General features: G+C 37.2%; 1 protein-coding gene across 13 annotated transcripts in view; it reads left to right on the top strand.

Annotated features, from left to right (window-relative positions):
* Window positions 1–23,969, top strand: part of LOC100224227 (anoctamin-3) — a 169,587-nt gene that overhangs the window by 67,327 nt on the left and 78,291 nt on the right. For 2 of the 13 annotated variants that reach the window (XM_030273318.4, XM_030273317.4), the window contains exon 1: window positions 14,011–14,422. The exons of 10 other annotated variants lie outside the window; for them this stretch is intronic. In XM_030273318.4, coding sequence (XP_030129178.3) covers window positions 14,026–14,422 — 397 coding nt within the window. In that variant the 5' untranslated portion in view covers window positions 14,011–14,025. Of the gene's footprint in view, window positions 1–8,728; window positions 12,982–14,010; window positions 14,423–23,969 lie in introns of those variants that run through there. One more of the 13 variants, XM_012573765.5, reaches the window with a different exon arrangement.

Genomic DNA, 23,969 nt, shown 5'->3' with positions numbered 1-23,969 from the left:
GGAAGAGCACAGTTTATACATAGTTTTCACACAGGATATAACTGGCTTCTTCACTTACTCAGGAAGGAAATTGTGAGGGCCATTCAAACAAGTACAAATAGTTTTTCTTTATTTATAGACATCTTGTCATCCTCAAAATTCAGAGTTTAATGCAACACATTTTTTGCATGTTTTTCTGTTAATAGTGTTTGTTACAGTAGAATTAAATGTGATGCCTTTTATTTTTATAAAATTTTGTTTTCTGCTGTTCTAATTTTGATTTCCATATGCTTTCCTTCTGAGCTCCTTTGCTTTTCTGGGAAAAGCAAAACACAGATAATGGGGAGGTCTGGGAGGGAACTGTTATGTTTTTCTGCCCTTCATAACCCAAAGAAATTCCTATACAGACTCAGCTTAAAATCAGTATCCACTATTTCAGAGGAAAGGAAAACAGGCAAGCATGTTGGTCAGGTTTCCAGGTTTCTGTCTTCAAAGGTATCCTACCACTTTATCCAACTTAGCAGCACTGAAGTACTGCAAGAGTTACGTCACTCAGCTTGGGGAAAATGCAGAATTTAGTCACTGGAGGTAGATGCTCCCACACCACTGCCCTCACCTAGCTCAAGCCTGGGGTAAAGGGTGCAAAATGAGCCTGGGAGGAAAAAAGGACTCTCTAGAACTGATCATCGTATGATTATCCCTGAAAACCCTAATAACTAACAGTAGGAATTTGACATAATCTTGTTTTCCCATTTTGTCACCAGTGTTGATCCCTTTCTTTCTGTATATCTCATATTTTTCAAAGTTTAACAAGGTCTGTTGCTCTCATTTTTCTTCACAACAAGAAAATATTATCCTCTTCCTTTTGTTGTACTCATTATAAAGCACTTGAAATAATCTTCCTCTCTATTCAAAATCCTAAATTTTTCCTGGCCTTTGCACAAAAGTAACTTGCCTCATCTGCCCATCAACGTTTTGGTTTCATCTCATTTGAGAATTTCACTTCACATTACATGGTGGTTTTCTGGTTTTTTGTGGTTTTTTGTTTGTTTGTGGTTTTGTTTTTGTTTGGTTTTTAAAATCAGTTTTCTCATTTCTTTCCAATTTGAAGTGATAATTATTTGTAAGTATAATATACTTCAAACACACATCTTTGGTTTCTTCCTTAAAACCAGTAGTTTAACTTTTGGTTGCCTTCAGTACCTTGACATTTATTTCACCACTTTTTTAGTACTCTGACTTGTTTCTCATTTTGAGACGGCAGCTTTTTCTTGTGGTGCCAAATGGATGAGTTTCCACAGAAACTATAAGGCTTTGTGCTAACTTGGGCTAGAAAACAACGGGACCTTAAGTTTTGACTTCCTTGTTTACTCGTCAGCCTTTCCCATTTGGCCCCTTTCATTGTGTTTCAGGGCTACCAATAAGCTCAATGTTTGTTACTATTTTCACATTTAAAAGAAGAAAAAGATAATTGTGGAGGTACTGTATTCAGTTTGCAATCATCTGTTAATATTTGTAATTTTGCAATTCCTTTTTGATGATCTTTATATCTTAAAGGTTTAGTTCTTGTACTTCTTGCAGTAGGTACTGATAATTACAAGATGCCTTCTCACTGCATGTTCTTTGGCATGATTTTGGGTACTAGAATCAGAGGCAGAGTAATTGGCAGTGTTTGGGAGGGTATACCTAAACCTAGGATGTAAAATTTTTAATCAAAAAATCAGATGTTGCCATTATCGAGACTGGAATTTCCAGTATTTTCTCAACATAGAAATCGTAGTCTTACAGTTGCACGTCAGATGAAGTTATATAGGTGGTCTCTGTCTCTGCTTTATTTAGAAGTAAAAATTGGAGCAAAAGTTAGCTTTTTAATATTTCTTTTTCTTGTGGTTTAACATCTGCAGGCAACTAAATACCTTGGAGCCATTGGCTCACTCCCCCAGTGGGATGGGGGAGAAAACCCAAAGGATGAAAATTCGAGGGTTGAGATAAAGACAATTTCATAGGTAAAGCAAAAGCAGTGAACTCAAGAAAAGCGAAAAAAGGAATTCATTCACCACTTCCCATGGGCAGGTGGTCAACCATCTCTTGGAAAGCAGGGTTGTATCAAATGTAGTCATCATTGTAAATGTTCCCCATTTCTTCTTCCCCCTGCTTTATATACTAAGCATGACACCATGCGATGTGGGACATCTCTGGGTGAGTTGGGGTGAGCAGTCCTTGCCGTGTGCCTTCCCCATTCCTTGTGTGCCCCAGCCTACTCTGCTGTGGCAGAAGGAGCAGCAGAAAAGTCATTTACACTGTGTGAGGACTGCTCAGCAATAATGAAAACATCTCCACATTGTCAACCCTGCTTTCAGAGTGAATCCAAAACACAGTTCCACACTAAGCAACACCCTTATAAAACTGTAGTGAATTTACTCAGGAAGAATGCAGAATTTGCCCTGTCTGAACTTGGCAGCTCCACGTGGAATTTTTAGGACAAAAGCTGGAAAATGTTGGAAAAGTTTCTATCTATAGATGGTGAGGAAGCCCATCTCCAACACTGAAAACATGATTCGACAGTATCTATAAAGATATGATCCTGGCATGTGCATATGCTATCAAGTTAGGCACTGATGGACTCTGGAATCAATCACTAAAAATAAATTCGCTTTGTGTTACTTAGATAATGAAATATAATCAGATAATTTTTCTGTTTCCTTTTTTGGATGTTGGAAGACCTCTTTGATCCAATTTACTAGAAATTACTGTGTTAACCTGGTGGTTCTGAGAACTTGAGCCTCTCTTCTTATCATGCAATCTTTCTGCAGAACATAAAATTGATCATTAGGCATAGCTTCATGGCTAATTTCTTTTTGTCTTGTACATTATTTTATCAATAACCTATCTGACTCCCTTTCTAATTTACCTGATGGGAGATTTGTACCTGGATGTGTGACTGTACAGATCAATAGGTAAAATGTGCTTTGGTTTTTTTACATCTGTGTTTGCAGAATCATTGATTCATTTCTTTGTATGAGTGTTGTAAGAAACAAAAGCTCAGCCTGTGCTTCCTTGAAATCTTTGGACAATGAGTTTCAAGATTGGACTATGTGATATCTAAGCCAAGTGGAATCTAATAGAGTTTGTGTTTTTTTGTTTTTTTTTTTTTTTTGGTGAGGGCTAAAAAAATGAACAAGTTCTAGACTTATCAAGACAAGTGCTGGCCACAGTTCTGGTATTCCTTGACTAAATGGCAATTTAAGTCACTGTTAAATTGATTGTGGTTTATAAGGACATGGCAAAAGACAGAATCTTGCCTACAATTCTTTGCTGGCTGAAATTTTTTTGGGATTGAGGATTTTGATTTCTAAAAGGAGAAAGAAGTGCTTTATTAAGTAATGTATTTATTGCAATAATTGGTTTCCTGCTTCATATAACTTGATTAAATAATAAATTGATAAAATGTTATCTTTTACTTTTTATGCTGTCTTTTGAATGTTGTCTTAGTGGCAAAAATGGTATTTTAAGGTGCCCAGTCATCATGAGGACTCGGTTCTATTGTTCAGAACAAGTTTCAATTTTAAAACTTGGCCTTTAGGCTACAATTAAGTGTACAGATCTGTAACTTTTAATATTGCATTTGTTACATAAAAGCAAATTCCACTGTTCTTTTCTGTGCAACAATCTTCCTGTACAAAGCCATAATTCCCCAAATAGGTTTGCAACTAAATTGAACTGCATACAAGTATGTCTCATGAAGCAATATGCAGGTATTTTCAAAATTTTAAAGGCACTTAAGAACCTCTGGTAGAGCATGATTGATTTTCTTTATTGAAAACTAAATTGTCTTTGGAAATATTTTGGGTGTCAGAAAAGCATTTTTCCCTATTTTTACTAACACTTTTCTTTTCCCTGTCCAGTGATGTGCAAGGCAGTTAAAGCATATTCTTTTGTACCTGTGCCTTTAAGTTCTGTATTTGTTTCATATCATGTGAATTACAATGTATTTCTGCTTGCTGCTGTGTGGTTTTGGTGGGTTGTTTTGTTTTTAATAGTATTTTTGAAAGAGGAGTTAAGTTGAAGGCTGTTACTTTATTTATAGACTTACCTTGAGATTGTTCTTTTGGCTTTCTCTCTTCTCTTGCTTTGGAAACATGAAAGTGGCATAAGAAAGGCTGACTGAATGACACCCCAGCTACTGCTCTAGTTCTCATCCCAGGAGGGACCTTGAGCAGATGTCACCAACTATTTTCAGGTTTCTGGAGTCAATGGGGAAATAGCCTGAAGGAAAAAATGGTGGAACTAGTTGAAAAAGTGTCTTCCTCAAGTTCTTCCTGGCCCAGACACCAGAATGGAACAAATAAGAATTGTTCTTGCTGGGGGGTAGCTTGACTTGTCTTGATAGATGTCATATTTCAAAGAGCAAGCATATCAACAGTTGATAAAATGCTGTCTCTACTTTTCAGATAAACAGAAGCTCTTCTGTGTTTAGCTCTTGAAGAGAGGAATTGAATACAATTAACTGTTTATGTAATTTGTTAACCCATGTTAACCTTTTAAACCTTGAGGTTGCAAACTGTCTAGGAAATTTCTCAGAAAAATTATATGCTTTCTTCACAGCATGTAGAATGCATAGATAATTTTATGAGGGCACTGGTTTCTTCTTGCCCACTTGAAGCCCAAGCTTACAAACCCACTTCTGCTGTGGCTGCAAACACACAGGTCCTCGCCTGTCAAAGCCACTGTCCCAGAGCACCAGCCATTTGGTGCTCCAGTAGTACTGTGTTGCAAGGACAAATCCTCTGCTGGGCTGGAACTTCCCGTCTGGGGAGGTATGAATTGGAATAAGAATACTTGGGGTGAAAATATATTTTGCTACAAACAATGCCCAAATGTATTTAAATCCTCCAATGGATTTTTGGAATGGAAAGCATTAAAGAAATCGTCTGCCATCTGGTATTGTTGATAATTTGCTGGCATGATGACTTGCAGATTCCTGTACATGTTGCCTTTGAGAAGATGTGTAAATATTTATCTCTGCCATTATCATTAAAAGCTGCAAATATGTTTGGGAGGAAGAGTATTACCAAGATCAGTTATGTGCAGAGGAAAAAAAAAAAGAAAGTCAAGATCTACTACAAAATAACCTGTAGCTGTTATCTACTAACAATTACAGCTTTGACAGGTTTTTTGCTGATAATACTTGGTGTGCAGTACTTGCTTAACACTATTTTACAAATGAGATCACATGAACTTCAATTTATATTATTACAATTTCAGCAAGTGCTGTTCTGAGTTAATAAAAATGTCTGTAGTGTCTCTGGCTAAACAAAACATAGCTGTTTACACTATGGAGCGATGGGGTTTCATAGTTCAAGGTGAAGATCTTACGGTTTTGATTGTGTGAGCCATTATGATTATTTTACTAATTAATCACAAATGAACAGGAAGATGTCTGATGCAGATAGAAAACATTATTCTGAATTCCAGTTTTATGATCTGTTGCTGCTTCATGCCCAGCCTTTTGTCTCAGTGTATAGGTGCTCCTCAAGGCTTGGGGCTGGCATGGGGTGACACTGCTCCCATGGGTCCCACATCTCTGGTCTTGGACTAGTAGCTGGGCTTCAGTTCACCTCAAAGCAGCTGAAATATTTTCTCCTTCAAGCCAGAGAAGGGAAAAGCTTTTTTGTGGTTTGACATTGGCCAAATGCCAGGCACCCATAGAAGCTGCTTGCTCACATTCCCCTGCCACAGGTGGGCAGAGGAGAGAAAATTGAACAGAGGGTCCATGAGTTGAGATAATGGCTCGAAGAAAACACTCCAGGGGCAAAACAGGCCCATCTTAGAGGTACAAAGTGAATTTATTACTAACAAAATCAGAGCAAGATAATGAGAAAAACTTATTATTTACCTTTCATTTACATATATATGTATATATGCATATTGCTTCCCAACCTATTTTCTTAAGTATTTGGTTTCTTTTTAATGCTTTTCAATATTTAATGTCCTATAGTTTCTACTCTTTTTTCTTACCCCTTGTAAACTACAGCCTGTGTATTTGGATCTTACTCAATTCTTCAGCCTTACAAGATGTAAGTAGCTTGCATGTCAGTGAGTGCATAATTCACTTTTGCTTGTAACTACAAATTACATTAATGTAGCTTAATTCTATTTTGCTCTCCAAATGTGTCATTCTTTTAGTAGATACTTACAGGAAAAATGGCATTGGAGAGATGCAAGGGAGGTTTTTGCCAAGATATTGCAGAAAACTTGAAAATTGGAAGTTAACTTCCTTTCTGATCTTTCAGCGCCACATATGGTATCAATCCAGCCAAATTTCTTCTATAAGCAGAGGTACCCAGATCAACCCCAGCCCTACCAGTGGGCATCCTCTTGTCTGCTGGAGCCTGGTGCTGTCAGAATTCTTACACAAACCCTCAGCTGAGTGTAACTCACACCCAATTACACTCAGGAAAATTCCTTAATGCCTTTGGCATAAAGTATTGTATACCAATGTCTTTGGCATGTACATACCAATGGTTTGCTTTAGTAAATTCTTGGGTCATGGCCAAGAATTTTTGAAGGATATAGAAGCTGCCATAGCTGTCTGTGACAGTGGGAGTAATATGTCTCATATAGAGTAAACCTCCCAAATTCCAGGTGTCTGCTATCTACAAGATGGGGTTTTTTCTCCTATAGAAGCTATTCTGAGAGCCACTGCTTTATATAAATTATTAAATGTTTATCACAGCAACAATTTTCACTCAGCTGGAATAACATGACATCAAATACCTTCTCCTGGGGTCACATAAATATTCAATTGGTGTGAAATGGGCTTTGGGAGAGCAGAGATTTGAATTATTTCTTATACTTTCCAGAACCTTCACCATGATACTTTGGTACTGGTAGATGCAGTTCCATTAACAACCAAGGAAAAGGGGAGGAAAACCTAGGACTGAATGCCCAGGTGTGAGTAGGGTGCAGACAGATAGATCAAAGGCCAGGAAGGCTCAGAAAGTAAACACTTAAGGGTTTTTTTTAATATTAATATTCCTATATCTTGTCTCTCCCTTACTCCACTGATTGTTAAAACAGGGCCTTGTTGATCCCTAGAGGACAAAATTCATGGATCACAACAGCATGCAGTTTTTAAATTGTTCTTTGCAATTACTTGTAACTGGATTATTTTCTAGTTTCAGAAGCTTCTGTTAAAAAAAAAAAAAAAAAGTAAGAGTAGCTCCTGCCAGCCACTGCCTTCTGCAAGCAATAGTCTGCTTCCTAGCAATTGTAAAATCTACATCTGTGTTATTGTCATGTTACCTCTGTGGTATCTCTGTTGTTCTCTCTATCCAGGTCTGTAAGGGAGGCTACACAAATATACTTCATGGGTACTTCAAGTCCTGTTTTTTACCTTTCCTGAGAGTAAATCCATCTCTGTGCATAAGATGCTCTAGGAGCCGGGCTGATACAGCTCCACAAGCACAGAGTTAGTGTGAGCAATCCCCTGGGAAGGAGGCAGAACAGTACGTGCGAGCTGTTCTGTGAGCATTCAAATTTTTTTACTTTTATCAGTCATCCTTTAGTATTCTTACACTGAAAGAAATACCCCATGGCATAAATAACTCTGATAAATAATTAACCAATTTACCTGAAATAAATACAAAGCTCTTCAGGCAATTGCAGCATGCTTCCTTTTCCTGATGCCTCTCCCAAAATCTGCTTCTCAAAGCATCAACATAAAATTGACAGGTGTCTCATATTCAGAGTTATTTCACAAAGATATCAGTGAGCATTTTCCTCCCACCATCTTTGAGCACTGTTTCACACATTTTTTTTTTCTCCAGTACTGACAAAATGACAGAAAAAAGGACAGAAAAAGGTTCAACTATCCAAGGCCACATTCCTTGTTTACCTCAGGTTCTCACCTGCTGCTCTGTTCTGCAAACACAGGCTCTTTTTGCAGCATAAACACTTTCCCCATCGTGTCTCCTTCCCTGCAGAACAAATCCTCAGGGTCAAGATGAACTAATGTATGTTATTACCATTTATCCCACCGCACACCACCAGGGAAGAGGTCCAGGTACATAATGCTTGTAGCAATAGGGATTATTGTCTTTTTTTTTTTTGGTGTACATTCCTACCAGGACAGACAGTTTACAGAGAGTATGATGGGATTTTTCTTTAGGGATATGGAGAAGAAAAAGAAAGTGATGCCAGAGCTTTTAAAGGAGCAGTGAAAAACTTCACCTCTGTGTAACTGTCAACCTAGATTTGTTCTCTTAGGTTTATTCAGTCTTTGCAATGTTTTGCTGGAAACATGAATATACAATGTATTGTTTTATAAATAAGTTTTCTTTTTCCTTTTCTCCTTTTGCATTGAATTTTTCTATGAGCCATCAGCAAATAGGAAATGGATTTATATCCTTTATAATTAATAAGAACTAAGAGGTTCTACACAGAACTATCTTGAAGGTGATGAAAGACTTGGCTGTCAAAACTGCACTAAGCAGCAATAGAGGGTTAATATCTAAATGAAAGAGCTGACTACCCAGGAGACCAAGTCTTTTTAGAGACAAGACAAGAAATTCTTCCTAAATCTAGGAAGAAATGCCTAAATGGCAGCTTTTTTTTTTTTTTTTTTTTTTTTTTTTTAACTGTAAATTTAGACTATGCAGCTAAGGACTATGTCAACATCTTGTTTCTAAAAGTATCTAGCACTGTAACACTTGAAGCTCCTTGTACTAAAAACATGATACTCAAGAAACAATGGGCACGTTAGCAGAATAGGTCTACACAGTGAAAACAAATGAGATGATGGATAGTTTCATCACTGACAGTGATTTTTATTAGTCTTGCTCATTATTTTCTTCCTTACATAAAAAAAAGGGGGCTGTGATTCAGAAATACATTGCAGCAGTTTGATAGCTGGTACTGCAGAGTTAGAGGAGAATAATCTTTCTTGATGTTTGCTTCAGGTAAAATGTGAAATAAGAAAACTGAGATGTGTAATAGAAGAGAAAAATATCACAACGTAGAAGTTTGCCTACCTGAAAATTTGTATAGGTACGTAAATTGGATGCTGCTGTGAAAATTCAGTTTTTCCTCTTCACATATTTCTTGACATTCGTATTTTCTTTATAATCTTTTTGCATTGTGATAAAAGGGTTTTTTAGCAGTGGACACTTCACTTATTTTTTCACTTCTATACAGGTATGTTCCAAGGACTGCAGTGTGTACCAGGCACAAGAATGAGGAACCCTTTAGTATTCTAGTTTAGCATTTGACCCAAATATTTAACAATGAAATTGAGTTTCTTTGCTGAGGTGAATTAAATTTCACTAAACACATGGACTGTAAAATTTCTTTCTTTGTTTCTTTCTTTCATGTTAGCTTGATAAATTAATCTTATACTGCAAAAGTAACTCCATTCAGGGAGATGATCAGGATGCAAACATTAATGTATAAAAGTAAACTATAAACTTAAAACTAAACATGCAATTGCTTAGAGAGCAATTCTGAGCTACAGAATTGAATCCCAAACACTTTATATCAGTCAGAAAACACAGTCAGTTCCATGGATATAAGAAAATTCTGTCTATACTAGGAGAAAATGTCTCTTAAATTACCATAGAAATGAAATATTAAAATATAGAAATCAGTGAGATTTCAAGAGTTTGTGTCTTAGCAACACAAGGTAAAATCTTTATTGATATGTTGTTCAGTTTTTTAATTAATCTATGACATACTTTAGAAAATCTACTTTCTAGACCTTCTCCATAGTAACGGACTGTTTCATGAGATATAATAATTGTGTTACTCTCTGTGGTAAAATTCTCACTGTTTTCAGCATGGTGAAAGAATTTGGAAACAACCTTGCTGCAAATATTGAACAAGATGAATTTTGCATTGCAGAACTTTGAGTAGTACAGAACTGCTCTTCTTGGAAGGTAGACTCAACAATTCTGTAAACACTTTTCAGGGGATTTTTTATACCCTTTAAATGTATTAGATAAAAACTGATAGCAAAATAAATAATTTTGGATGCTGCTGTAAATATTTAATGTTCTTATTCAGACAACATTTTACACTAAAGAATCACCCTGTCTCAAAACCTTTCTTGCAAATTGATAAGAAACTGTACTTCACAAGAATTTTAGAAATTAGTGTGTTTGAGAAAGGACATTTAGTATCATGATATTTTGTCCTATGAAAATCTGCATAAGCATGCAGTCAACAAAATCCTTCACTGCAGATATGAAAAATTAACTTTATGATTTATTTTAATTACAATTTGAAATTGTGTGTCTACTTCCTGTTTTGAATCCATCTGGTTCCAACAACCTTGAATTTTATTTTTATTACATCCTTTACTATAGCCATTGCAAGTCCAACCTCCTGTTCTGCAGCTTTACCACTGCCATCACCAGACAGGGTCAGACACAGCTTTGTCAAGGCATATTCTGAAAACCTTCAAGGACAGGTATTTCACCTATTTTTGGGTTACATGTTCTGCTGATGTATCACCAATGCTGTAAAAACTCGTTACTAGTGCTTGGTCTGAGCCTCCCATGCCATCATGTGTGGCTATTGTCACTAACCAGATCATTTAGCACTATAAAGGGTTTATTACTGTAAACTTTGCAAGTGGTTTCCCAGTAGTGGTAGGCTCCTGGAACTCCTTAGCTTATTTTTCATATTAAATTATCCTAGTTTATTAAACTTCTCACAGTTTACTTATTGTGGACCCTTGACCTTCTTGAGTAGCATTTTATGGACCTTTTCCAATTTTCTAACACCTTTGCTGAACTAAGTGGGCATGAAGTGGGAAAGCTAGACACAAAATTGCAGGTAGAGCTACAACCACACCAAGTAAAGAGGGTTGATACTGCTTTCATCTGTTGGCTGCATTTCTCCTAAGGTTTCTTTATTTATGATACAAGTGCACTGTTGGCTGTGTTCAAGGTAGTGCTTCCTATAACATTCAGGTCCTTTCTAATAGAGCTGCTGCTCAGCATGAATTGATGTATGGGGATTTTCCAGGTGCAGGATTTTGCACTTACTGAGCCTCATGAATTTCTTTGGAGTAAGTTTCATTTTCTTTCTGGGCAATAGTTTACACTGGCTATGGCTTACTTTTGAGGTGGCTATATTTCTTAAGGAAATAATTGGCATAAGATATAATGCAGGTGAATTAGGTTTTAATTTAGAGTTCTGTTTCATCTGACTTTCTTGAAAAGCATTGTGGAAGTACAAAAATTAATTTAAAGCATGTCTTTCTCATAGCCTGTTCTAGTGGTAAAACAACTCAGTCCTCCTGTTCTTATAATTTCAAAGTTTTACAGATCTCAAATAATACAGATTTTCACAAGGCTAGACGTATTACAATGAAGCAAGACCAAATATTATTTCCTTATCTCTTCTGACAAAGATTATCTCATGAAAAAAGATGTCTATCACAGAGAATTAATCTCACTGTCAAAACTAAAAACCTAAAACTTAGGTTAAAAATTCAACAAGATCAACCTTAGGCTTTGAGTCATGATTTTGGTTCTGTTGATTGTCAAGGTAGAAGATTTTAATCTAGTTTTGTTTCATCCTGATCTCTCCATATTTAATTGGCTTAAGAAACTATCTATAAAAACACACAGAGATAAATGTGAGACCGAGCATAATATAACTAAATATTTCATGAGACAGTGCTTTTGAGGGTAGTTTATTTCAATGACCTTCAGAACCAATGTAGCCCATGCATATAAATCCTAAGAATGCATGCCTTTCTTACATATCTTAGCCATCAATTCTTAATTGTTCTGTTATCTGCACTCTAAAAAGATCTTCAAACTCTCCTTATTTACCAAAGAACTATAGTTCAAGATCCTCATACGATCATATTTTACAATTATCAAGTTTAGTCAGCTGACAGTGTGAAGGATTTAATTCAAAAATTATCTTTGTATTTTTTCTTCTCTTTTGCAGACCTTAACGCCAACTGTCTTATCCTTAGTTTCATGCATACATACCATTAGAAATAGAGCTTAATAATTATAATATGTATAATTTATAATTTTCTAGTCCCAGCATTTAATCCCTGTAGAGGGTTTCTGAGCACTACCTTACCCTGGCTTTCTCTTCTCATCATTTAATGTATTATGTCAGTGAAATCTACTTGAAATCGACTAGTGTCAGTGAAACTTACTTGAATTCAGGAGTTCTGTAAATCCTTGTGGAGGATTGTGGACCAGGAATTAGAAGGATGGCCCTAAGTACCAGGCAGCTTCCAGCCTCTTTTCCAAGAGTGAGTGTGATAATCTCTTTCATCTGTAATTTTACTTGTGATCCCCTCTTCTTCCCCTCTGCATTTTGTAATTACTATCATTGGAGAGCCAGTAATGGCCCTCTCTTGTTTTGTGCTGCTAGAGAAGGAGCATAATGTATACTGCTCTTCTACTTCATAGGCAAGTCAAAGGTGTCAGCCAAGGTTTCTCAAAGAATAGATCTGCCCTAGAACCTGACAAAGGTTTAGACCATTACAGTGGAACAACTACATTTGCTTTTTGCAGATTCATATATTTATTAAGTTTATAGTTTTATTATACTCTGTTTTTCCCGGCTGACTTTCAGGGTATAGACTTGGTTTTAATCTCTATGAATCCACTCTGATGTCTACATTAAAGCTTGACAGTAAACAACAAAGATTTTATTCTACCTCTTTTGGTAGCTTGCTTTTAGTTTGCCAGAACTTGTTGATCAGCAAGAGTCAGCTGGCTGACTTATTCTGCCATGCAACATTTATAGCACTGTCTCTCAGCAGGAAAAAGCTGTTCTCAGAAGCTTTTCTAAAATTGTAGGAGTGCAGAGGAATGCTTCATCTATTACCTTCAGATAGCCACAGGAGACCAAAAAATGAGTAAGATACATACTATAGCACTATAGCTTCTGCATCTTTTCTTAAACTAACAACAAACCTTATGTAAGTGTTGCAAACCAACCCGAAATGTGATCAGCTATCCTGAGGAGGTGAGTTTTTTTCACCTGATGGTATCAATTGGATGTGTCAGCTGCGTGTTATGTAAAAGCTGTATCTGTTATACTCTAAAAAGAGTGCTGGGGAATACCTTGCAATTTTTATTTTGCCTGCCTTTCTACATGCATGCATGTATTGGTTTATATATGGTTGTTAATATGTTTTCATAGTGGAAAAACATTCTTACACCAAAAAAAAAAAAAGTGTGTATCGATCTTGTTTGCTTAACTACACTGATATAGACAAAGTAGTACAATTTATAGTACAGACTGGCCTCTAGTAAGGGGTGGCAATTATGTAATTTTTTAGCAGATTGTATATGACAAGCTTCAGTCAGCTATGGGGAAGTTCTGCCTTTACTGTCAGAGGAAATCTGACAGCACACAAATGGAGCCACGGACTTCGAAGGAATACTGCAGTAACCTATGCTAGTTAGGTGATTGAATTAACTTCTGATGAGTAAATAATGTTTGTATCCCTAAATGGAGAAGAGGATACAGATACTGCTAGATGCAGGCTAGAATATTTGACTGAATTAATTTAGGAGGACCAAACCCCCCAGATTATTGTGGCAGAAAAAAAATTTTAAAAATAAACCCAAAACATTCTTCAGAAATTGAATGATGCTATTATAAAACTTGTTTTGAATCCAGAGAGAATAATGTGAGCAGAGAGCAACAAGAAAAGAAATAAAACCCTTTTTAGTTTGAATCTTCTGTCGTCTAGAATGAGCTACTGGCATATGCTGTAGAGATAGGGGAAATTATGATATAAATAGCATAGAAATGGCCCACATTAGGCTTGATTTTGTAATATAGTATCTTGTAAAAAATCATCTGCAGTAAGGTTGAGACTCTAAGTTTTATAAAATACATAGAAATAAAAAAAGCTGGTGGTGCAACTTAGGGTGTGAGGATGGGGATGGAGGTGATGTACCACCAACTTAACTCACAACGTTGAGATTTAAATGCAGCTGTTGCTGCGTAAAGGAGATGTAATTTTTACCTCGCTGCCCTTCACCTCAATAGGAACACCTGATGTCTTCTAAAGGGAGACGAGGGTACAGCAAGGCAATAGGAATAACGGGGCTGGGGCCAGCGCTCCTTCTCAGCGGGCGCCTTACAGCAGAGCCTTTCCCACCACTTCCCGCTGACACCATTCCCGTCCCGGTGTGCGGGCGGAGGGACGGCCGCGGCTCCGCGCCCGCCCCTCGCCCCTCAGGCCGGCGTTACCGCCTTCCCCCCGGGCACCGCTGGCGCCGTTCCCTTGGCCGTTCCCTCAGCCTCCGCTGCGCGGCGGGCCGGGCCGGGCCGCGCCGCGCCGCTGGGTGCCCGCCCCCCACCGCCGCAGCCGGCGGGCTGGCAGCTCGGAGGCTGCTCTCCGTCAGGATGGTTCATCACTCCGGCTCCATCCAGTCCTTTCGCCAGCAGAAAGGTTAGTACAAGCCGCGCTGTCCCCGGTCATCGAGAGGCCCCGCGCATCTGCCCGCCCTGCGGGAGAGGAGCCTCGGGGAGGGCGCACGGGTCTGGCCGCGGTGTCCGTGCAGCATCGCCCGTGGGTACCGGTGCGTTCTGTGTGCGTGCCTGCGCTCTGCCCGTGGGTGCCGGCATGCGGCTGTACTCGGGTGCTGCTCTGGAGGCGCACCGATGCTGTCGGATGCGCTGCTGGGCGTCAATGCGGCTGCGGCTGAGGGAAATGCAGCGGGGCCGGGCCGAGCCCAGACCTGTCCCGGCCCCGGCTGCTGGGGGCCGAAGGGCCCGGCCCGGCCTCGACCCCGCCGCGCCCTGCCTGTTTTCTTCCCGAAAGGCGGTACTGCTTTGGTTCTCACTGTACGGGTGAATCTAAAGATGCCTATATGCGTGATACAGGTCGTTCAGCCTCTACAGTTCACTGCAGTTGTTTCTAGGTTTGTTTTCAGGTTTTAGTCTTCATGCCATTCTGTTATCCAAGTACAAAAGTCGAGGAAGAATATTAGCTGGAATTGTGAGCAGGGCTCTGGTGTTCTAAGTACAGATACAACTTAGGTTCAGTCTATATTATTATGTTATTTTTTTGTCTGGGATTTTAATTGCGAAACTGAAGCTATTTGCTGGTCAGCAAATATAAAGGTGATTTTCCAGTTGTGATTACCATCACTATAAAACCTGTATTGTGTTCATGTTAGAAAAAAGGTAATTCTCTCAAGGAACTTTATTAATTTCTTGATCATTGAACCAATATTTTTATATATTTTTTCCTCTCTAATTCTACTTTGATGGGTCAGATGAACCAAGATTTCTATCACTTTGCTCTCTTTCTGACATTGACAAACGTTTTTTTATTCTTATAGGGCAGTATGCCATAAATTATGATAGGAAATGGCATTCTTTATACATAAATCATGAGGTCACTAATTGGATTTTGCCTCATTCAAGTTCTTCTCTTTTACTGGTTAGTTGAAAATAAATAATTCAAAGCACTTTTCCCATTCTGGTAATCCCATAATAAATTTACTTCCTTGCTGTAGAGGTTTTGCATTTAATGCCAGTCTTGTGTGCAATAATGAGTGGTACTGTCTCAGACTGTAAAAAGTCTAGTTATGTCAGGCTCAAAGGTAATTAATTAGTATAAAAATGTATGTCAAGTCTACATTTATAAAATCATTAGAAGCCTTGAAGCTACAGTGTTAGTCCTTACTTTTTCATAAGGTAATATTTCTTACACTACAGTAATGATTAGCAAGCCCCACAATGATTGTCAAAGCTCTTCAGAAAAAATGCTGCTGTTCTGTGATAATCTTTAAAAAGCCTACCCCAAAACTAACTTTCATTTGTCAGATTATACCCTTTTCTGACCCAGAGACGGGGCAACTGAGGGGCGTTTTAAAATTTTTTATTCCTTTTTCAGTCTCACGTGAAGGCTGACACAATACAGATGTTTATAATTCACACCATCACAATCAGAAGCCAACTATTTCCTAATTACAATACACTATGAGTGTTTTTTGGCCTATCAGCTTTTGTCACACCATGCTGTAGATGCCTTAAAGCCAATCATCTAAAATTACCCCTCGCATGTCCTACTACAATGCATCTTTCATAGTTCTATTTCTCTAAAGTATATAGTCTTATTTGGCAAGGCTGTCCTTTGAAACTCATTTCATGTTCAATTTCTCTTTCAACAATGTCTGTCAGCTTCAACTATGTTCAAGTTTTTTGACTTGTGATTTATGAAAGTTTGTGTTTGCACAAGTCATAAAACTTTGTAAATACTAAGTGAATTTTGCCAGTTACTTTTTGAGAAGATTATTGTTCTCATCTCCGTATTCCCAAAAAATCCTGATTGAGGTACCTTGCCAGTCATCAGGCTTTGGAAAAGAGAGGATGTTTTTATGGAGCTGGGTAACCTGTACAGTGTTGACAAACATGATTAGCTTTCCCAAAGTTCTCAAATGCAGTGTGCTTTGTACAAAATGTATCTGAGTTCAGTCTGTTTTTCTCAGCCTAAAGCTTTTAGGAATGGGGAAGACAGCATGAAATCTTGAGGAAAAGGCTATAGCAAAACTAAGCAAACATAAATGGCAATCAATAATTCTTCATCATACCATGAGTTATTGAGAAAAAGCTGAGCATCTGATACTCTGAAGTTCATGGACACTGATCTCAGAAGCAAAAAACGTTGTGTCCTTTTTTCTTTTAATTTAGTACTTTATATGAGTCTTTATTTAAAATTTTACCTTTTGCTCTCTGTAATTTCTAGCTTACTTTTGCTGAGATTTTGACTAAATGCATTATTTGTTTTCCAGCTGCTTACAAAATAGTGCCCTAAATTCCCTTTACAGAATTAGTGGTAATCTTCATGAAATGGCCAAATGGCCATCACAGCTGTTTCTTGTATGCTTCACTTGCACTAAGACCAAGCTTCATTTTCTGGGGGTGGAGGGGGCATTGAAAGGGCATTCTTTTTGTATGGATTCTCAATCATATAGGAAAAATACACATCAGGAAGTCTCATAGTTTCTGAAAACAAATAGAAAATTATTTTAAACTCTTCAGAAACAGAACCTACTTATTGCCAGGTAACATAATATTCAAAGTCGCTTGCTAAAGAGGAGTAACTTTTAAAATGGCAGACAGAATGGGGTAGAGATCATTCTTTTTTCCCTTAGTTACTCTGAGTACTTTGCTCTAGCTGAGAAATTGTGGTTTCAGTACAAAAGCTGATTTTACAAGATTTGGAGGAATAAGAAGATTAAGTTCTCCAGTCTCTTGGGTGTTTTGGAGGCTTCAACAGGAAGGAGAAAAGAAAGAAAGAAAAAAAATGTATCTCAAGGATTTCTTACTGTTTAGGTGTTGGTTTTCTTTATCTTTCCTTATTTGACAAAGTGAGGAGGTGTTCAGAGTAGGAGGCTGCTGCCATCTTTTTGTCTTGCTCCTTGTTCAAATTGTGTATACAGAGTGAAACCCTCAGTTTCAAAACCTGCAGCAGAACTCAGTGTAGTGTTATAAAAAGACACAGAAAGGGTTGAAAAAATTAATCTCATTCTTCTTCACCCCCACAATTCTTGTTCTTCTATTTGTATCCAAAGATAATGTCTACTGAGAAGAGCATTGTCCTAGAGGTAGACTAATCTGTGTCTACAAAGCAGTGTGTTAGATCTGTTCAGCCATATGTGTAGTATTTTCTGGCTATTTTTAACCTCTGTTTTGGCAGAAACTGGTTTTTCTGAAATTATTTTCCTCAGTAATATTCTCAGATAAAAACCATATTAGTAAATACAGACCTTTATACTTTTTTACTTTTTCAAAAGGTGATGCAAGCTATGGCCTCTGAGGAATCATGTCAGAGGAAAGGGGAAGAAATGTTTATTATTTATTAGTTTCTTCCCAACCATCCTTTACAAAAGAATAATGTTCTTCCTTAGAGATTAATATACAGGTGATATGTACTGTATATTGCTGTATGTACTTCTCTAATATACAGGTTTGTTTCAAACTGGTAAGTAATTAATAGTTATTCATAAAGGTGAAATAAGATAATGTTGATAAGAGCCAAGATAATCTTTATAGTAATTTGTAATTCAATAATTCCAGGGAAAGTTAGTTAGCCAGGAATCATAATCTTTTATATGTAGGACATTAAAACATGCTGCAGCCTTATGGTAGATTTTGTGTTTTCCATAATAGGTATGGGGTAGGTGCTAAGCAATTGCTTGTTTTATTAGGGGACTTTACTGCAAACCTGTATGCTTCAGAAGGAAAGGCAACCTAATTTGCAACAGGCTCTTGTAACAGATACTTGATGAGTAAACACAGGTTTGAATAAACCTGTGTTTAAGGTGCAGGTCAAGGCAATTACTATACTTAAAATTTTAGACATCTAGGACTTTTATCCTGATACACAGACTAAAATTTCCTGCATACTTTGCTAGGTGCTTTTAATGAGTAGTGTTGTTTTTTTAATACCTCTATCAAAGCTTTTTAATGCAGGAGTTCAATGCTGGGAAGAAGAAAAGATGTTTGTGCTTTAAAATTGAGTTGCTTTCATCTTGATGTATGAGATTTAAGAACGTGGACTGCAGATTGAAATCCAGTGGCTAACTGGGGGTGCTTCTCATGATTCTGGTCAAGGATTTAAATGTTTCCTGGTTCAATGAGGCAGGAAGGAGTTAATCAACTTCAATATTCATTAAGCCTTTGAGAGTAATGATTTAGCCTCTCAAGGGATTTATCTTGGAATAGCTTAAATTTGAGACTTCTGAAGAAATCAGGGATCTTAATGATAGATGTATTTCTAGATGTATTCCGGTTCTCATTAGTGCCAAATATTTTGTTTCATTTTATATACTGCTGCTTGAAGTTGTAGTGTGATTTAGTGGGATTGACTTGAGAATCTCTAATTGCTCTGCCTTCACAGAGTAGCTTGTTGCTTCACTGACATTTTTGTTAAATCGCTTTGAGCTAATTTGAGAACTACTGTTGTTGTGGAGTAAAGCTTTCTGTTATGGTCGCTTTAGTCTGATTTTAAGATCTTAATGACCTGCATTCTTTATAAAACAACATGTGAAATTGATTTGCATTTCTTGTGAATTTCAATGAGAATTTGTAAACATCACATTTTATATTGCTCTAGGTTTTAGTATTCAGGAACTTGGACTTGTGATTAAGAATCTCGTGGAGACTTCTCCAAGGATGTTTGGTGCTTCTGTGGCACATGTAAGCCTAGTAAACGAATAATAATTAATAATCTGAAGAGACTACTGAAATTACTAGAAGATGGAATTCTGTCACACAAAAATTTATGAGAGATTGTGACCCTTTGCCACTGTTCTCCAGAGCAGAAGGGCCAAGTTTTCATATCAGTGTGACCGAAGCAATTTTTTGGCCTCAGCTCTTCAGTTTTCATTCCAAGGAGAACTAACATATCCAAAAAGTTTTAAAGCCATATTCATTTTGACTATGAATGCTGAGAGCAATGCAGCAATTAATACAGTCCCTTAAAACAATGCTATATTTAAAAATTGTTACTTAAAATGTTTTTTCAGGGCACTGAAAGGCAAGGTGCAATGTTTAATAAGGCTGTATTTGCTCTTACTTCTTTTGCCTGATACAACTGCTCAGCCCAGGATGAACTCCATCTTTTTCACTCAGACACTTCTGAAGGGCCCATAATGTCTTTTTATTCCAGATTATACTGTTGTGGGTTGTAACTTCAAAAAATATAGAGCTTTTTGAAAAAAAAACACTAAATATGACATATTAAACCTTATATTATGCAGGTGCATGACTACTGTAGAAAAAAGTAATTTTTTTTCCACAGGATGAATATTTGAAATTAGAAAGCTAAGGATATCAGAAAATTTTGGGATGTCACAAATCTGGTATCTGGCTACAGGTGATGATGATGCTGTTGATTAGATATCTGGGCATTAACTTCCTACCTTGTCTTTTATGTATAGCTTGATATAGTTGTATCTGTGGACAAACCTTGTACCTATTCCACAGCTTTTAAAAATTTCCTGAATAAGGAAATAAGGTGAAAATAGGCAACCCTCACCACCACTCATTTTCTTTAGAGCCCTCGTCAGTTTTATTTCATTGGGTACACCAAAAAGTTGAGAGTTCCTGATCTGCCTTCATAGTTTGGTTTATTTATTCTGGTTTTTGTAATTTTTGAAATCTGCTAAATGAGTATAAATTTAACAGCCCTGTCAGTTTATCTTCTATTGTAGTAGTATTTTGAATATATCAGTTTTTGTTGAAAAGTCTTGCAGCAAAATCAGCACTAGTCAGTATATTTTATGATTAAAAGTATTTTGAAGTTCCAATAACTGTGAGAAATTGAAACACTGTCTTAGCTAACAGTACCAAGAGCCTTGCATTACAGTTAATGCAGATGGCTAAGTAGTAACTGGGAAAGTAATGAATAAAAAATAGCCATCCATATTTTAGACATAGTGTGATAGCAGATAGTGGATGTGCTAAATTCACAAGTTTGCTGAGCAAGGTGAAGATTGCTTGTTTCTCTGCTTTGTCCTGTCAAAACTGAAGAGAGTGTCCGTGTCTTTTGACAAATGACATTTGCAGAAAGCATTGTATATGTGGTTACCCAGATTACAACTCTTTACCAAACTTGTTCTGGAGTTAGGTCAGTTCTGTAAATTCTACAGCCTATGTTACAGTAGGTTATTTATTAGAGACAGGTGAACTCAAAACCAAACTGCAGTGTACAGCAACATGTTTTAACAGCTCTGAGCTACAGTAAATGCAAATTGATCACTGTTTTCTCAGAGAAACATTCTGTGTCTGCCTCAGTTTGGATTATCATCTGTCTTGTGAGGGCTTTTAGCCAGTGCAGTTACTTAAGGAAGGAGTTGTTCATTTTTCTGACTGGTGAGGTCACAGTTAAATTCACAGTATATTTGAGTATTTAAGTGAGATTTTGAAGAAACTGGTACCTTAGGTTTTCCTTTTGGATCATGTCTAACATTCACACACCAGGCAAATAGCAACATCTATTATGTAACTGTTTGATCTGCTTAAAGGTAGGATCTTGTGAGTGGGGCAAAAAGATATCATGAAAGCATGCTGAATTAGATTCCATCTGTAACTCCAGAGAAGGAAGTGTACTTTGAAAAGTATCTGCAAAAATCCCTTTTGAACAACAAATTGCCACTGTTCATATGGTTTTCATTTATGTAGTTAGTGACAACATGGGACAAAGCTACACACATTTTGTTGCTTCGTGTCTGTTGTTCTTACTGGGTTCCTGTGTGGGACCCTAGCACAAGAAGGATGTGCAAACAAAGGAGTTTGAGAGCTCAATCAAATCTGCATTGAAAAATTTTTAAGTACATCACAGTTACGCAAGAGTTGTAACTAGTCACGTATGTCCAGATAGTTCCTGTGATGATGGCAAGCTCTGAAGTTAGAATATGTTAGCGATGTCATATTCTATTCTCTGCTTGTCTGATTCAGTAGAATTACTCTTGCTCAAAAATTTATGAACTCCTTACTGTTTGTTTAGTAGCTTTATCAATAATATGTCTTTATAATCTAGAAGGTCTAATGTATATAATATTTGTGTTCTCTTATCTTTCTGGTTCATTAAACTAATGGAGTTAGTGCTTTTAATGAATTAATTTTCCTGAAGCATTAGTTTTGTGGGGCTGTTTTGTGGGAGAAGGAAGGCTGTTTTTAGCTGTGGGCTATTTTGTTGTCTGGTGTAAAGGACAGATGTGTGCCAAGGAAGGTGGAAACATCCCTTGGAATGGAAACCCTTTTCTCCAAACTGTTATAACTTTGAAATTATGGGGCTTTGAGGCAAAGATATGGGAAAAGGAATAATAGTTCTTTACTGTATATTTATGTGTAACAAGACAAACAATCCCGGCAGCAACACTAACCAAAACCACAAACACCTTTTAGGCTATTACTTGGAATTAAATATAATGTGTTGTTAAGGAGTAATGAAAACTTTCTATTCTTTTGTGGTGTTGGAAAAGAGCATCTATGACTTTTTATTACTTTATATTGTAGGAAATCTCAAAATAAACCTGAGATTGACTTGTATTTGAGCTGAGACATAAAAAAATTTATTTTGAAATATGCCTTCATAAATGCTTGTACTTTAATGGAAGGGGTATCTATAGAGAGAAAAATTATTTTTCATGTCATGGTGATAGTGATCTGTTCATCAGTCTGACTGGGCTGTTTTCCATCTTCGTTGCCACTTGTGGCTTTTTGTTAGATTTTGGCATGTTGGTTCTGGAGGCCTATGACTGCCGTAATCTAGTTCATGTATGATCTATTAGACATGATTAATTTCACACCTATGGCCATCATAGATATTTGCTGTCAGTCTTTTCTGCCTAAGCAGAAGGAATCCAAATTTCTTGCAGCCTGGAATGGAAAGAAGGCAAAACTAGGCATCAAGTAATGGATTAAACTGGTTATTCAGCATTTTTTCCCTTTAACAAGGGAAAAAAATAGACACATGCTTTAAAAATAACTACCCCTTTAATTTTGAAAAGCATGTACACCAGTGCAAAGGTATGAAGCTTTCCAGTTTCCTTCTCAACTTCCCAGTATTTTGAGTAGAAGACTGTGCTATTAGGAGCAGCATGTGACAGGTGTCTGTTGTGTTTCTTGGTGCCCTTTCATGGGCTTCTGAAGAGGCAGGGAGGGAATAAGTGGCTAAAAACAAGGTCACATTTTTGTAAATTTGAATATGTGAGCATGTGAAGCTGTTCCCTCTTCTGCACTCATCTGGCCATCCTTTTTTTGACACTGGGGTCTCAAAATAGCCTGTTTTCTATATGGTTGTGAGATCTTTAATTCATTTTCAGCATGCTTGTCAAGCTGCCAAATGTCCATCTATATTTTATGTATCTGGTATATGTGTCCATACTTTTTTCCAGAAGAAGAAAGCAGTTATCAGCGCAAAGATGCTAGCCTCAAACCACCACCTTTACAGTAATTATGTGAGCATTAATATGAAAAAAGAAATTATAACAGCTGAATTCAAATCAGAAGCTTTGTCCAGAACATTTCATAGATTTCTTCAAGAATATCCTCAAAGCATATACCTTCATGAAAAATACATTTAGTTAGACTTTTAGTTTACTTTAGCCTCTTTATCTTCATTAGTGTAATTTCCTCTTTTTTTTCCTCTCTGTTCAAATTACACTGTTTTCCAGAGGTGAAGGGCTGGAGGGGCAACACTATTTTTTTTGCTATTATTGTCATTATTTTTTACAGATTGGTAGGTGAGTACTGAATACAGTTTCCACTAGAAATTGTGTATTTATGTTGTTTTGGCTTTGTGGTGTCTTTACTATCCTGTTCTGCTTTTATCAGGAAAACTAATCCATGATGTCAGAGGTTTACATCAAAAATGGAGACAGAGGAGTTCTGTAACTTTGTTCAAATAAAGGGAGAGGCATCTATGTTGCCCTTCCTTCTCTTTCTAATTTCCTTTTTAAGGTAGTGGAGTTATGTTCAGTGTGTCCTGGATGTGCAGATAAGTTATTTCTTAGACTGCTCTGGTAAAGTGCTGCTTCACCAGCTGCTCTTCCTGTTCCATGTGCTCTAGTTTCTGAACTGTCTTTGTAACCCTCCATTGGACTGCCTTCAGTATGTTGAGGTGTCCTATACAGAGGTGATACTGAAATGATCTGGAAAATAAACTTTCTACCACAATTGGAAGCATTATGAAGCAGGGATTCTTTATCAGTGCTGGACATGTTAGAAGGCTGTCTCCTTCAATCTAATGTGTGTGACAAGACTTTATGACTAGGTATTTATCCATCATAATCACCCACATTCATTACAATGTACCTCCTACCTAATACATAAACAGCACTTTCCTAGAACTGATTTGCATGCATCTGCCTCCTACTGGAGGTCCTTATATGGCCCTGGAGGGTCCTCTAAAGGTGGTTGTATTCACTGAATTCTTTGATATTACAGGCAACCTTTCCTTGAACTTTTTCTTTCAGCAT

This window comes from Taeniopygia guttata, chromosome 5 (genome assembly GCF_048771995.1).
Source record: "Taeniopygia guttata chromosome 5, bTaeGut7.mat, whole genome shotgun sequence".
Lineage (NCBI taxonomy): Eukaryota > Metazoa > Chordata > Aves > Passeriformes > Estrildidae > Taeniopygia > Taeniopygia guttata.
Note: the sequence above shows the minus strand (reverse complement) of the source record. Positions and strands in the feature narration are given on the sequence as shown.